Source organism: Crinia signifera, chromosome 9 (genome assembly GCF_055691185.1).
Source record: "Crinia signifera chromosome 9, ASM5569118v1, whole genome shotgun sequence".
NCBI lineage: Eukaryota > Metazoa > Chordata > Amphibia > Anura > Myobatrachidae > Crinia > Crinia signifera.
In genome coordinates, this window is record NC_139225.1 from 11,083,258 (window position 1) to 11,097,613 (window position 14,356).

The 14,356-nt window shown below is 45.3% G+C and overlaps 1 protein-coding gene across 1 annotated transcript in view; it reads left to right on the forward strand.

Annotated features, from left to right (window-relative positions):
* Window positions 1-14,356, forward strand: part of ASTN2 (astrotactin 2) — a 349,199-nt gene that overhangs the window by 80,653 nt on the left and 254,190 nt on the right. The window contains exon 3 of the mRNA XM_083161032.1: window positions 1,634-1,741. Coding sequence (XP_083017158.1) covers window positions 1,634-1,741 — 108 coding nt within the window. The remainder of the gene's footprint in view (window positions 1-1,633; window positions 1,742-14,356) is intronic.

The window sequence follows — 14,356 nt, forward strand, 5'->3', positions numbered from 1 at the left end:
TGGTTATATTCCACAGCACATAAGGATTCTGATTATGTTCCACAGCACATAAGGCTTCTGGTTATATTCCACAGCACATAAGGATTCTGGTTATATCCCACAGGACATAAGGATTCTGGTTATATTTCACAGCACATAAGGCTTCTGGTTATATCCCACAGCACATAAGGATTCTGATTATGTTCCACAGCACATAAGGATTCTGATTATGTTCCACAGCACATAAGGATTCTGATTATGTTCCACAGCACATAAGGATTCTGATTATGTTCCACAGCACATAAGGATTCTGGTTATATTCCACAGCACATAGGGATTCTGGTTATATTCTACAGCACATAAGGCTTCTGGTTATATTCCACAGCACATAAGGCTTCTGGTTATATTCCATAGCACATAAGGATTCTGGTTATATCCCACAGCACATAAGGATTCTGGTTATATTCCACAGCACATAAGGATTCTGGTTATATTCCACAGCACATAAGGATTCTGGTTATATCCCACAGCACATAAGGATTCTGATTTTGTTCCACAGCACATAAGGATTCTGGTTATATTTCACAGCACATAAGGATTCTGGTTATATTTCACAGCACATAGGGATTCTGGTTATATCCCACAGCACATAAGGATTCTGGTTATATTTCACAGCACATAAGGCTTCTGGTTATATTCCACAGCACATAGGGCTTCTGGTTATATTCCACAGCACATAAGGCTTCTGGTTATATTCCACGGCACATAAGGCTTCTGGTTATATTCCACAGCACATAAGGATTCTGGTTATATTCCACGGCACATAAGGATTCTGGTTATATTCCACGGCACATAAGGCTTCTGGTTATATTCCACAGCACATAGGGCTTCTGGTTATATCCCACAGCACATAAGGATTCTGGTTATATTCCACAGCACATAGGGCTTCTGGTTATATTCCACAGCACATAAGGCTTCTGGTTATATTCCACAGCACATAGGGCTTCTGGTTATATTCCACAGCACATAAGGCTTCTGGTTATATTCCACGGCACATAAGGCTTCTGGTTATATTCCACGGCACATAAGGCTTCTGGTTATATTCCACAGCACATAGGGATTCTGGTTATATTCCACAGCACATGATTCTGGTTATATTCCACAGCACATAGGGATTCTGGTTATATTCCACAGCACATGATTCTGGTTATATTCCACAGCACATAAGGCTTCTGGTTATATCCCACAGCACATAAGGCTTCTGGTTATATTCCACAGCACATAGGGATTCTGGTTATATTCCACAGCACATAGGGATTCTGGTTATGTTCCACAGCACATAAGGATTCTGGTTATATTCCACAGCACATAGGGATTCTGGTTATGTTCCACAACAAACATGTTATGAATTACTAAGTTTAAAACAAAATGTAGTAAAAGTACAGTACTCTATGAAGAGAAGTTAAGAAATTATAAACTTTAAACTATTTCCATAGATTACATACTTATTTAATGTAAATGTCTATAGCAAGCAGGGAATCTGGGCTTCTTCATATTCTATCCAATTAATTGATAGAAAATAATGAAATATTTAAATGCAGTACAATGACGCGATGCAGGAACTATTTGTCATATTGTGTTACTTTGCTTATAGATCCGACAGGATTTCTGAAGTCAGAGGAGAACTCTGGATCAGAGACCGGAGATGAGACACAGTTGACAATCCAAGGACGGCAGCATGAAAACCAACAGCGAAGCAAAGGTAAGAACAGCGTGACTCTGTGAGAGTGGTCTGGTAATGTAAAAAATCATAATCAAAGCCGTCTTCCACAGATAAAACATATGTAGCCATATAGAAATGAAAATATATATATATTAAAGACACTTAATGAATATATTATGTTCCTACTTATAAGATAGATATTAATGAGAATGTAAACGGCAGGTGCTTTTAAAAAGCTGTCAGAAAACACTTGGTAAGATTATGAATAATTGGGTCTCATTAGAAGCTTCCGAGCATAGGATTATTTGATGAAGGCCCGTTGACATGCCTTTTGTAGTGTAGCATACTGTACATCTGATTTATTACACTGCTTTATTTTAATAGAGGCTTAAGTAGGAATTGGATTATTTCAATATATTTAGTTAGTTCTATATCTCTTACTCTGATAATTACGTGATAAAACTTTTTGGAAACATTAATTGGAAAAAGTAAAAAATAAAGATGTGACATCATCTGGAGGAATAGTATATTTCATAATGTTTCATAACAACACGCTACTTGTTAAAGAGGGAAATGGGATTGTGACAGCTGAAAGGTAAATTCATTTATAAGCGATAGAAAATTCAGCCCTACTGCTTCAGGGAGACGGGCAAGGGTTAGTGCGTGGGCCTATGGGCGAGACAGAGGAGCATTGGGGAGGCGGCGGAGAGCTCCATCCGAATGGGGTGCGCGATGGAGCCAATGGCGGTTGAGGATTCGGTACTTGTTTCCTAGCACGGCCACAATCTTGGGCATCGTGTACCTTTAAGTTAAGGTACACGATGCCCACGATGGACCCGATTTCCTTTGAAATCAGGTTCATTTTGCCGGCAAAGGAAAAATCGCGAGCATCGCGTCGGTCGGGACCATTAACATTGGCCCCGACGCGACCGACGCAATGCCCCCGATTTCCCCATAGGCTTCAATGTTAAAATATTTTTTAACATTGAAATCGGGAGCATCGCGTCGGTCTTGTGCCATTATAATGGCACAAGATGAGATGGACTTGATAAAGTCCGTCTCACATAGTAAAAAATGTGAAATGGGCCAATATGACCCATTTCACATTATATATGTTATACCTGTGAAGTTATACGCGTCCCCTCGCAGGACTCGCTACGCTCGCCATGCTTCAGGCTCGGTGGCTCGCTGCACTCGCCACACTTTATATTCTCAACTCCACGCCGACGTGGATAGTAGGGGAATGAAAAGGTCGGAGGACGCGCACCGCCGCCCCTCGCGGGCTCGCTGCGCTCGCCACGCTTCGGGTTGGCGGCAATCGTGGGGTGGGGCTTACGGTGTTAAATTTGGGGGTCTAGGGAATATTTTACATTGAATCCAATGTAAAATCGGGTCCCAGGGACCCTATTCACATTTGATTCAATTAAAATCGGGTCGGTCGCGTCGGTCGCATCGCATGCGATGTGACCGACGCGATTTTTCCGACACGACCACCCCGATGGAAATCGGTGTGGCCGTGCTAGGAAACAAGTACCGATGATTCAATCGTCAGAAACAGCTCTAATGAGAGCTGCTCCATCAGTACCTCCTATATCTTTTTGTCTATGTGGCTTATGTGGCGCTGCACACGGGGGAGGGGGGAGGCGGGGTTCACTTGATGGCAAATGATTTTGAATGGATTTCCCCCTCTTCGCATGGCTGCGATGCCATTCGCAGCCATGCACAGGGGTGGGATTTCACTCTGGCAGGGACGCAACCAACTGATTGCAGGGCTGCAAAAAGCCCTGTTATCAGGTCTGAATCGGGCTCAATGACCGATGCCACAGGATCAGATCGTGTCTGGATCAGATCAGATCTGTGTAGTGTAATTCTCTGAGCCTGCGCAGAAGCCGCATGTTCAGAGAATTAAACTACAGAGATGTATGTAACTATTGGATTTCAGCCCCCTATGTGCATCGTGAATATAGAAAAGAACACCATCCAGTCTCTAATGTGATTGGACGTCAACACACTTAGTCATGCACTTACAATGAAACGTAATACTGTATATTAACCATATGATGAGCTAATGGATGAGAATATGATCAGAGAGAATTTCCCCACACTTGGGATTAAAGGTCCAATTTTGACACAAATCAAACATAAGAAACCCCACTTAACAATCTATAATTGCATTAAATAATAATAATAAAAAAACATTTTGTGCGTCGCTTACAGAAACATTCTCCAGAGAAGTGAGACGCAGTGTTAGCTGCAGGGTAGCCAGTTAATAGTTTGCGTATTTTTTGTCTGCGGTGAATAAATCAGAACTCCTAAGAGACGTTGATGCTTCAATAAGAGCAGTTGTGGTGAAAAGCTTCCACAGATCAGACATTAAGGGGATTTCTTCTAATAGTAACTTAGACACTTACCATATTTGTTTAACTAGAAGATTTCACCAGAACAGCCGAGAGAATTCTCATCTATCCAACACCGGCAGCAGTGAGAATAATCTCAGATACTCTGGGGGAAATTTACTAAAGGAAATGTGTAAAAAATAGGTGTAAAAATAGGTGTATTTGTACCCAGAAATACACTTATTTTTGACATTTTCTATCCCGAAAATACAGCAATTCGTATTGATGTGCTATCAATACGAATTGCCTTATTTTCGGGATAGAAAATGTAAAAAAAAAGTGTATTTCTGGGTACAAATACACCTATTTTTACACCTATTTTTTTACACATTTCCTTTAGTAAATTTCCCCCTCTATGTCAGTTGGCTTTGCTAGATCACACAATCGTAGTGGGCAAAAGAGCTGGACTGGCATTTCGGCTTTTACCTTCTATAATAGGTGTCCCTATGCTTCATCAAACTGTAGCTACTGCCAGATATATCCAGTGATAGCTACCACTGGCTGAGAGGTATTTGACGTTGGGGAACTTCTCCCTATGAAGGCTGGTAAGGGAAGTGGAAGGGCCACCACAGCTCTTATCCACAAACTAATTATTTCCCACCTCAAATATTGTAACTTCTTCTTTGGCCTTCCTTAGCCCTCCTTTCCCCTATTCAATGTATCTTGAATGCTGCTTCACAATTTAAATTTTTGCGTAGTTGGTCTACTTCCACCTTCACCCTCTACAACCTATTCACTGGCTCCGCTTTCCCCCTTGACAGACTTTCAAATTTCTCAACTTCGCACTTAAATTGCTTCATACCTACATCTCCAGTCTCATCTCGTCTCCCCCTCTATTTTCCCTCACGTCCACCGTGGTTGCCTTTTCTCATGCCGACCTCTACGAATTCTGCAAGCACACCTCCCCTTCTGGAAGTAACTCTTGAAATCAGTTTTTGGTCTCATACCCTTCAATGGTGTATTGAAAAGATACTGTGCCTCTTCATGGATGACTACAAACCCTCATCCTAAATCTCCACTTTCCTCTTCTCTTCTGGCCTACACTTCTCTTAAGTTCAACCTCCAATATAATAATGACACCCTATCTTCGGCATTGGACTCTGCCTGCCCTCCCTCCTCTATCCCCCTTCGATGCTCCAACCCCCAACCGTGGCACTCGCCTATCACCCGATTCCTTAAAAAGTGCTCTCGCACTGCTGAGCGCCTCTGGAAGAAATCACGCTCCCTTGCGGATTATCTCCATTTCAAATTCATTCTTTCCTCCTTCAGCTCTGCCCTTGCTCTGGCCAAGGAATCCTACTTTAAGTCCCTCATCCTTTCCCAATCATCCAATCCCCGCAGGCTCTTCGCCACCTTCAACTCCTTGCTCTCCCCCCCTCCTCCAGCTCTTCCGTCCTCCATCGTAGCCACTGATTTTGCTACCTACTTTTCAACCAAAATCTCCTCTCTCAGGACTGCCATCACTGCTGCCATGACCTCACCCTCTCCTTCCTCCCCTCCTACATCTCCACTCCCCTCCTTCCAACCCCTGTCCTCATTTTACCCCACCACTGCTGCCGAAGTCCACTCTATCCTTCAATCCGCTTCTCTCTCCACCTGCCCGCTCGATCCTATCCCCTCCAATATTATCCGTCGTCTCAGTCCGTCAGTCTGCTCTCACCTGGCTCACCTCTTTAATCTTTCGCTATCCTCTGGGATCTTCCCTTCCTCCTTCAAACACGCTCTTGTCTCCCCAATTCTCAAAAAAACAAATCTGGACCCCAACTCTCCATCCAACTACAGGCCCATCTCCCTCCTCCCTTTTGCCTCAAAACTCCTAGAACGTCTGACCTATAATCGTCTCCTAAGCCACCTTACTGCTAACTCCATTCTAGACCCCCTCCAATCCGGGTTCCGCCCTTTACATTCCACTGAAACTGCCCTGACCAAAGTCACTAACGATCTACTATCAGCTAAATCCAAAGGCCTCTTCTCTATCCTCATCCAACTTGATCTGTCGGCTGCCTTTGACACTGTTGACCACCCTCTCCTGCTCAACACCCTCCGCTCCTTTGGCATCACTGGCACGGTCTTCTCCTGGTTCACCTCATACCTCTCCGATCGTTCCTTCTCCGTCTCCACTCCGAGTTACTCCTCTCCTACTACTCCACAGTAAGTCGGTGTTCCCCAAGGGTCAGTCCTTGGCCCTCTCCTCTTCTCCCTCTACACCACCTCTCTGGGCACCCTCATCAGCTCCTATGGTTTTCATTACCACCTTTATGCTGATAATACCCTAATCTATCTCTCCTCCCCCGACTTATCCCCATCACTCCTGTCCAAGGTCTCCAAATGCCTCACGGCCATCTCAGCCTGGATGACCCAACGCTTCCTGAAACTAAACATGGCTTAAACTGAACTTCTAATCTTCCATCCCCCGAACATCCCCTCTTCTCCCACTATCTCCATCAGCATTGGTGAAACCGAGATCACGTCCTCCGACCAAACGCGCTGCCTCGGTGTCATCATTGACTCCTCCCTCTCTTTCACCCCCCACATTCGTGCTCTCTCACAGTCTTGCCGCTTTCACCTACGCAACATCTCACGCATCAGACCATTCCTCTCCACTGACGCGACCAAAATTCTCATTCACTCTCTTGTCATCTCCCGCCTTGACTACTGCAACATCCTTCTCTCTGGGCTACCTCTCACCCGCCTCGCACCTCTCCAATCCATTCTTAACGCTGCTGCTAGGCTCATCTTCCTCTCCCGCCGCTCTACCTCCGCCTCCACCCTCTGTCTATCTCTTCACTGACTCCCCATTCCTTTCCGAGTTCTCTTTAAACTCCTCACCACCACCTACAAGGCTCTCTCCTCCTCCACTGCTCCTTACTGATCTCTATCCACACTCCCTCCCGTCCTCTTCGCTCCATCGCTGACCGCCGACTGACCTCTCACCTAATCACCTCCTCCCACTCCCGTGTCCAAGATTTCTCTCGCGCTGCCCCCCTGCACTGGAACAACCTCCCGCCACCCATCAGGCTATCTGATTCCGTTACCTCCTTCAAGCGCTCCCTCAAAACCCACTTTTTTCGACTAGCCTATCCCTCCTCCTAACCTCTTTTGATCCTCCTATCCTGCCTCCGTTCCCCTCCGTTCCTACTTATCCTATTGTATTTCGTTCGTTCACCCACCTATTTTTAGTATGTTAACTCTTATGAGCAGGGCCCTCCTTCCTCACGTACTCACCCTACCTCATTACCTCACCGGTGCTCCTGTCCTGTTCTTCCCTTCCTCTAATTCATCTTCAGTCTCCTCGACAATTTTGTCACCTACTTCTGAACTGATGCTGATTTTAGTTCTACCAGCTATACCCCTATTTATGCTGAATTTTATCAACACACCCTGTACGTTACCTTGTCATTTGTTTTTTTGTTCGCTATGTACGGCGCTGCGGACACTTTGCGGCGCCTTATAAATAAACGTACTACTACCTCCAACTGCCCATCCCTACTTTTAGTACAGATGAAGCCCCTCTCAACTATCTTCCTCAGGTTCCTCACCATGGCTCTCCATGGCTATCCTATTGTTCTCAGCAGCACTACAATACATAGAACAATACAGTAGGGGATAAGCATAGTAATCCTATTACTCACTTAATCCTATTAAAGGGCTAGATGAAGAGGGCTCCATCTGTATGTCAAATCTCAAAGACAGGGCCCTGCTTCCAAGTAGTCTACCCTTAGCACTATCCTTACCACCTGTGCTCCTCAGCTCAAGTTGCTTTTAGTAAATTCAATTTGGTATTCGCGACTTTTCATTGGCTACATTCTCATTGATGATCAAATGCCTTCCTTTTCCAGTAACCCTCCACCACTTGCCCTTTAAGATAGAGTTTATTTTCCTATCTTTTCCCCTTGCCCTCATCTTTCATGGTATTGTTGTATATTGCTCTGTTATTTCTAAGAGACAGTGGGGCAGATGTATCAACTAGCATTATGTGCATATCTGCGTTTTTTAAATGTATTAACAGCGCACCTAACGTGCGCTAGGGACAGGGCAGTCCCCTGCAATCTCCTCAGCAATTAGCGGTCTTGGTGATGTGTTACCAGCCTTCAAGGCATTGAAACGCCTGGCGCCTTCGCCCGCCCAGGACTAACATTGTCTTATCCCCACTACAGGGACAACGCTAGCCCTGCTGCTGGCTCTGGGCTGTGCTCGCGATAATTGATAGATCTTGCACATGCCCAGTGAGGTGAGAGGTTTTTTTTTTTAATGCGAATGCGCAGCACTCCTGGAGCGCCGATAAGGAGAGCCATGTCTTAAAACTGAAATAATAATAATAAGCCATTCTCCTTCTTAGGGCAGACCTAGGGGTTATTCAGACTTGATCAGAGAGTTGAGAATTTGCAGCGCACGTGATTATCGATAGATTGTTCATGTGTACGGATCATAGCATGCATGCGCAAGACAGTCCTGCGATAAAATCCCACAAATTTTTTTTTATCGCTAGCCAAACGCAAGTTGATTGACAGGAAGCTAGCGTTTGTGGATGGTAACCGGTCATTTTTCGGGGAGTGTCAGGGAAAACGCAGGCATGCCCCAATTCTATCATAGCCGCTGAGTAAGTCCTGGGCTACGCACAGACTGCGCATACTTTAATAATCATGCATTGGCGAGCTGCAGCTAATCACCGATCTAGCTAGTTTTCGCAAGCTGTGCTACGCAATTCACAGCCTTGTACGGAGTGGGGTTTCCCTCTGGTTGGGGTGGCGTATACTGTACAATCAGGTCTGAATAACCTCCGTAATACTAGATGCCCACACCAACTTCTGTGTCAGCTTGCTGAATTTCATACCCCTTTCACATTGCAGCTTTAACACGGTATATTGCAGTTTTTTTACCGTTTTAAAACCGGGACAGCTGCAATGTGAAAGCTCCATTGTCAATTTACCGGTTACAGAATACCGGTATTTTGAAATGTGTTAAAAGCAGGATCCCACACGTTTAAAAAAGTGATGGGAAAAAACGGCATTGAAACGGTAATACCCCTTTCAGAACGCACTTAAACGGGTAATATACCGTTTAAGCTACAGTATGCAGTGTGAAAGAGGTTAAGGCTGTCTGACACATTTTTTTAAAACGTTTCAAATTACCGGGTTAATGCCGTTTATGCGATGTGAAAGCAGCTTTCATTTCAAAAAGCCATGAAGAGGGTTAAAGGCCATTATAACAGTGCACAAAAATTAACGACTCCACAGCTACTGTAAGCTTGTTACATAGACTTGTGCAGGTGAGTTCATTGAATTGTCCCCTAATGAGCCGAATGCTACTGCACATCAAGTAACTTTTCCTCTTACAAAATGTCTTTTAAATGCCCATAAGGATGTTGTAAAATAGTATTTCTTGACAACGGATTAGACTAGGCAGGAAGTGTACTGTATTTGCCATATAGAAATTATTGTTCTGCTACATTTTATCATGAAAAATGTTCACAATCGTACATAAATTCCTTGACATCCAAGAATTGAAATAAAATCTGTAAATCTATATTCAGTTTAAGGCGATAATACTAGTATACGGAATACAATAGATAATTGTTGTAAATTGGATATATTCAGTCTTGGTTACAGTTCCAAGTGTGATACCACAGGGATCAGTATAGATGTATTTGCCTGGCTTCAAAGCACAAAATGCATTAATATGTACCCGGCGTTTCCCTTTATTCACATGCTGGAAAAGTAAAATGTATTAATATTCAGAGTTCTAATAAACTGAGATTAATATCAGTAGTGGTTAGAAAGCATTTAGAAGGTATCGTAAACTCCACACGAGAGTCATATTAAAGGATGCTAGGAGGATTAGATTATATACTATAGAAAAAAAGTGTCCAAAACACTTTAGTATATTGCAAAAAAGCAATGTCGCAAAATGCATGTTATAAAATTAAATTAGCAATTTAAATAAAAAGCCTTTTAATATTTTAGTTAATGGCCTTGCATATGATTGGCAAGCCATGTTAAGGCACATACACACTAGAAGATTATCTTTCCAATCTGGGAACAAATTACAATCAACCGTTTGCTCCCAAATGCTGGAAAATGCGTTCACGTTCAGAAAGGAGCTTCTAAACGATATCGATGACAATATCTTCTAGTGTGTATGCCTAATATCTTTAACAATGCCCCCCCCCCCGCTCATTGTGAAAGATATTGACATCTTCCGGACGTGCAGGTCAATCTGCCAATATTGCTCATGCCGTTTGCACCCATCGTTCAGTGTGGACGCACAATATCTTTCATGATCAGCTCAAGGGAAATTGTTCACCAATATCTTTCATCTTTCATATCTTCTAGTGTGTACAGGCCTTAAATTGACCAATTTGTCTGTAGGACCAATTTGTGTCTGTTTTCCATGATTAGGAGCAAATTGTCATTTGCTCCCCCAAATTTCCTGAATTTCAACCAGCCAGTTTGGAAAGATAATCTTCTAGTGTGTATGGCCCTTAAGTTTAGAACCATGAAAGAGGATCTGACCAACAAAGGATATAGACATAGGACTATTGGTTAATATGGCATTTACCTTACTATAATAAATGGCTATTACAAGGTAATTGTTGATTGAAACAAATAAAACATGTGATTCATGGGAGCCCCTTGTTCTCATGATTGTACTTATTCTGACCTTTTGTGACCCCTCACTCCTGCCGCAGTAAGGAAGGAACCATGGAGCACATGCCGCGCTGCCGCAGTACGGCAGGAACCATGGAGCACATGCCGCGCTGCCACAGTAAGGCAGGAACCATGGAGTACATGCCGCGCTGCCGCAGTAAGGCAGGAACCATGGAGCACATGCCGCGCTGCCGCAGTAAGGCTGGAACCATGGAGCACATGCCGCACTGCCACAGTAAGGCAGGAACCATGGAGTACATGCTGTGCTGCCGCAGTAAGGCAGGAACCATGGAGCACATGCTGCGCTGCCACAGTAAGGCAGGAACCATGGAGTACATGCTGTGCTGCCGCAGTAAGGCAGGAACCATGGAGCACATGCTGTGCTGCCGCAGTAAGGCAGGAACCATGGAGCACATGCCGCGCTGCCGCAGTAAGGCTGGAACCATGGAGCACATGCCGCGCTGCCGCAGTAAGGCTGGAACCATGGAGCACATGCCGCACTGCCACAGTAAGGCAGGAACCACGAAGAACATGCCGCGCTGCCGCAGTAAGGCTGGAACCATGGAGCACATGCCGCACTGCCACAGTAAGGCAGGAACCATGGAGTACATGCTGTGCTGCCGCAGTAAGGCAGGAACCATGGAGCACATGCTGCGCTGCCGCAGTAAAGCAGGAACCATGGAGCACATACCGCACTGCCGCAGTAAGGCAGGAACCATGGAGCACATGCCGCGCTGCCGCAGTAAGGCTGGAACCATGGAGCACATGCCACGCTGGCGCAGTAAAGCAGGAACCATGGAGCACATACCGCGCTGCCGCAGTAAGGCAGGAACCATGGAGCACATACCACGCTGCTGCAGTAAGGCAGGAATCATGGAGAACATGCCGCGCTGCCGCAGTAAGGCAGGAACCACGTTGCACATGCCGCGCTGTGCAAGGCAGGAACCACGGAGCACATGCTGCGCTGCTGCAGTAAGGCAGGAACCACGGAGCACATACCGCACTGCCGCAGTAAGGCAGGAACCATGGAGCACATACTGCGCTGCTGCAGTAAGGCAGGAACCATGGCGCACATACCGCACTGCCGCAGTAAGGCAGGAACCACGGAGCACATGCTGCGCTGCTGCAGTAAGGCAGGAACCACGGAGCACATGCCGCACTGCCGCAGTAAGGCAGGAACCATGGAGTACATACCGCACTGCCGCAGTAAAGCAGTAACCATGGAGCACATACCGCGCTGCCGCAATAAGGCAGTAACCATGGAGCACATACCGCGCTGCCGCAATAAGGCAGGAACCATGGAGCACATACCGTGCTGCCGCAGTAAGGCAGGAACCATGGAGCACATGTTGCACTGCCGCAGTAAGGCAGGAACCATGTAGCACATGCCACTCCGCCACAGTAAGGCAGGAACGATGGAGTACATGCTGCATGTTTTTTTTGTTTTTTTTTTATCTTGCTCCTTAATCCCCTCCCAACCCTGGAAATCCAGGAAAATGAACAGTACTCAATTATTTCCTGGAATTTCTGCAGTTTGATTCACTACAATAGAGAACAGCCTGTACACTTCTGCATGTCTCCCCATGCTTCCTTCCACCAGGATAATGTATTACTGGGCAGGGCTGGTTCTGCTGTTCACCTACTCAACTACACAGCTGCAGCACCAGACTAAAATGTTCTCTATTGCAAACAAAAACCCTAAGCTGCCAGTATTTAAACATCACCATATAAAATGCTATCTGCCCATAGCTCAGATTTAAACTATAAGTCCAGGGATTCTTCTTACACCTTTGTCTGCTGGCATAATGAGAGTCCATTAACAGGTTTTTTTTCCTCCACATGGTAAACTATCCATAACTGCCCAATAAACACCACTTTAACAAAGTGCATTCTATCACAAATAACCAGCAGTTCTTCCAGCAGCTGTCTCACAATGCAGACTGTAGCTGTGAATGCAGCAGCGAGCCTGGAGAAGGGTAAAAAGGCCTAGTTAGCAGGCGTGTCCCCGTACCCACCCCCACCCCTGCCAAACTGCACATTTATTTACATTGGCGGGCGGTGGTCGGGAGTGGAGGAAACATCTGTGGGTTCGGAGGTGCGCGGTGCGTGCACCTCCTCCTCAGCAGCAGGAGAAGAGGCGGGCAGGTGAAGGAGAAGGGGCGGAGTGGGAGGGTGCAGGAACAGGATGGCAGCAGAGTGGGCGTAGTGGCCTGCGCAGTGTGACCTCTTACTGTTATTCTGTGCAGGCCGCACGCCAGGGTTGGGAACAGCAGGGCAGCGTCATGCGCAGTCTAATCCCTATACTCCAATGCCGGAATTGAAATTCCGGGCTTTTTGGGGCCAAATCCCGGGATCCCGCCGATCCCAATCCCAGGATTGCCCACCCTAAACAGGACCTTCCCGGCAGGAACCTTCCCTGCAGGCCAATCCGACCATGGGGTTAAAAAACTGTCTCAATCATATTGACAGACGCTATCCTTTTTCCTACAAATAAACTGCTCTATGCAGTGGCAGCTCCTAAGTGTTTGTAGGAGGGGGCTGCCATTGGCCATGATGCTGGTACCACCCCCCCCCCCCCACCACCACTGCTACCACTTACCCGCTGCTCCCAGTCCTCTCCGCGGTCCCTGCGCCTGTACAGTGCAGATGACTCTGCACATTCGCATACCCCCAGCTTCTATGTGCTGCTTTTGCTGCAGTCCTTAGAAGCCAAAGAGGAAGTCCGTTTGGAGGCACTGCCTTACTGTGGGTGACTGCCAGGTCAGACTTCCAATAGGAAGTCACTGACAGTCACAGTGAAGCCAGTGACTGTCATGGACTGCATCTGGCTTTAAGACTGAGCACAGTGATGGATTTTACCAGGGAGGCTACAGTCCTGCAGTCCATAGGTAAAAACCACCACTGGTTCCATTACATTCACAGTATTTCTAGATACGTCACTGATCAGAGAATAGTATCCCTACCATCGGATCTGAGCAGTGGCTTTCTAAATACTATTTCATGCCTGATAACCCACTAGAACAGTCATAATTATTTAATATCCACTCTAAACCGCTAATTAATATACACAGCAATAATCATAATTACAGTAATTGCAATAAACAACACCAGCCCCTGGTGCATTCAGATTCCAAACCTCTTAAGTTTATTTGTGTACACAGGAGATTAAAAAAAATGAGTGTTATGAGACAAGTGACACTTATTTCTTAAACGCATGCCGATTAGGGTGCAAAGTTAAAAATGTTAAATCCTATTGAAGTAGTGAGTCTTTCTGTAATTTATAGATCAGACTTCTAAGTCAAGATATTGTAGGGTTGCTCTTGTTAAACTAAATATATATGCATTTTTTTTTTAAGTTTCTTGTGCCAAATACAGTATATACACTGACTTGCAATCTTTACTCATTTATATGATGTGTATTTATATATAATGTTAGACAAATGATGTTACATATTTTGCATTTATGTGGATAATCGGGGCCATTGTCAATAACTCACAACTCTGTCAAAATATGTGCAATAGCCCAAAAATGTCCTTCATATTAGATGATACAGGAAGAGATGACTAATTTTTCTACATACAGAAATTACCCTTTAGTGCAGTGGTTCCCA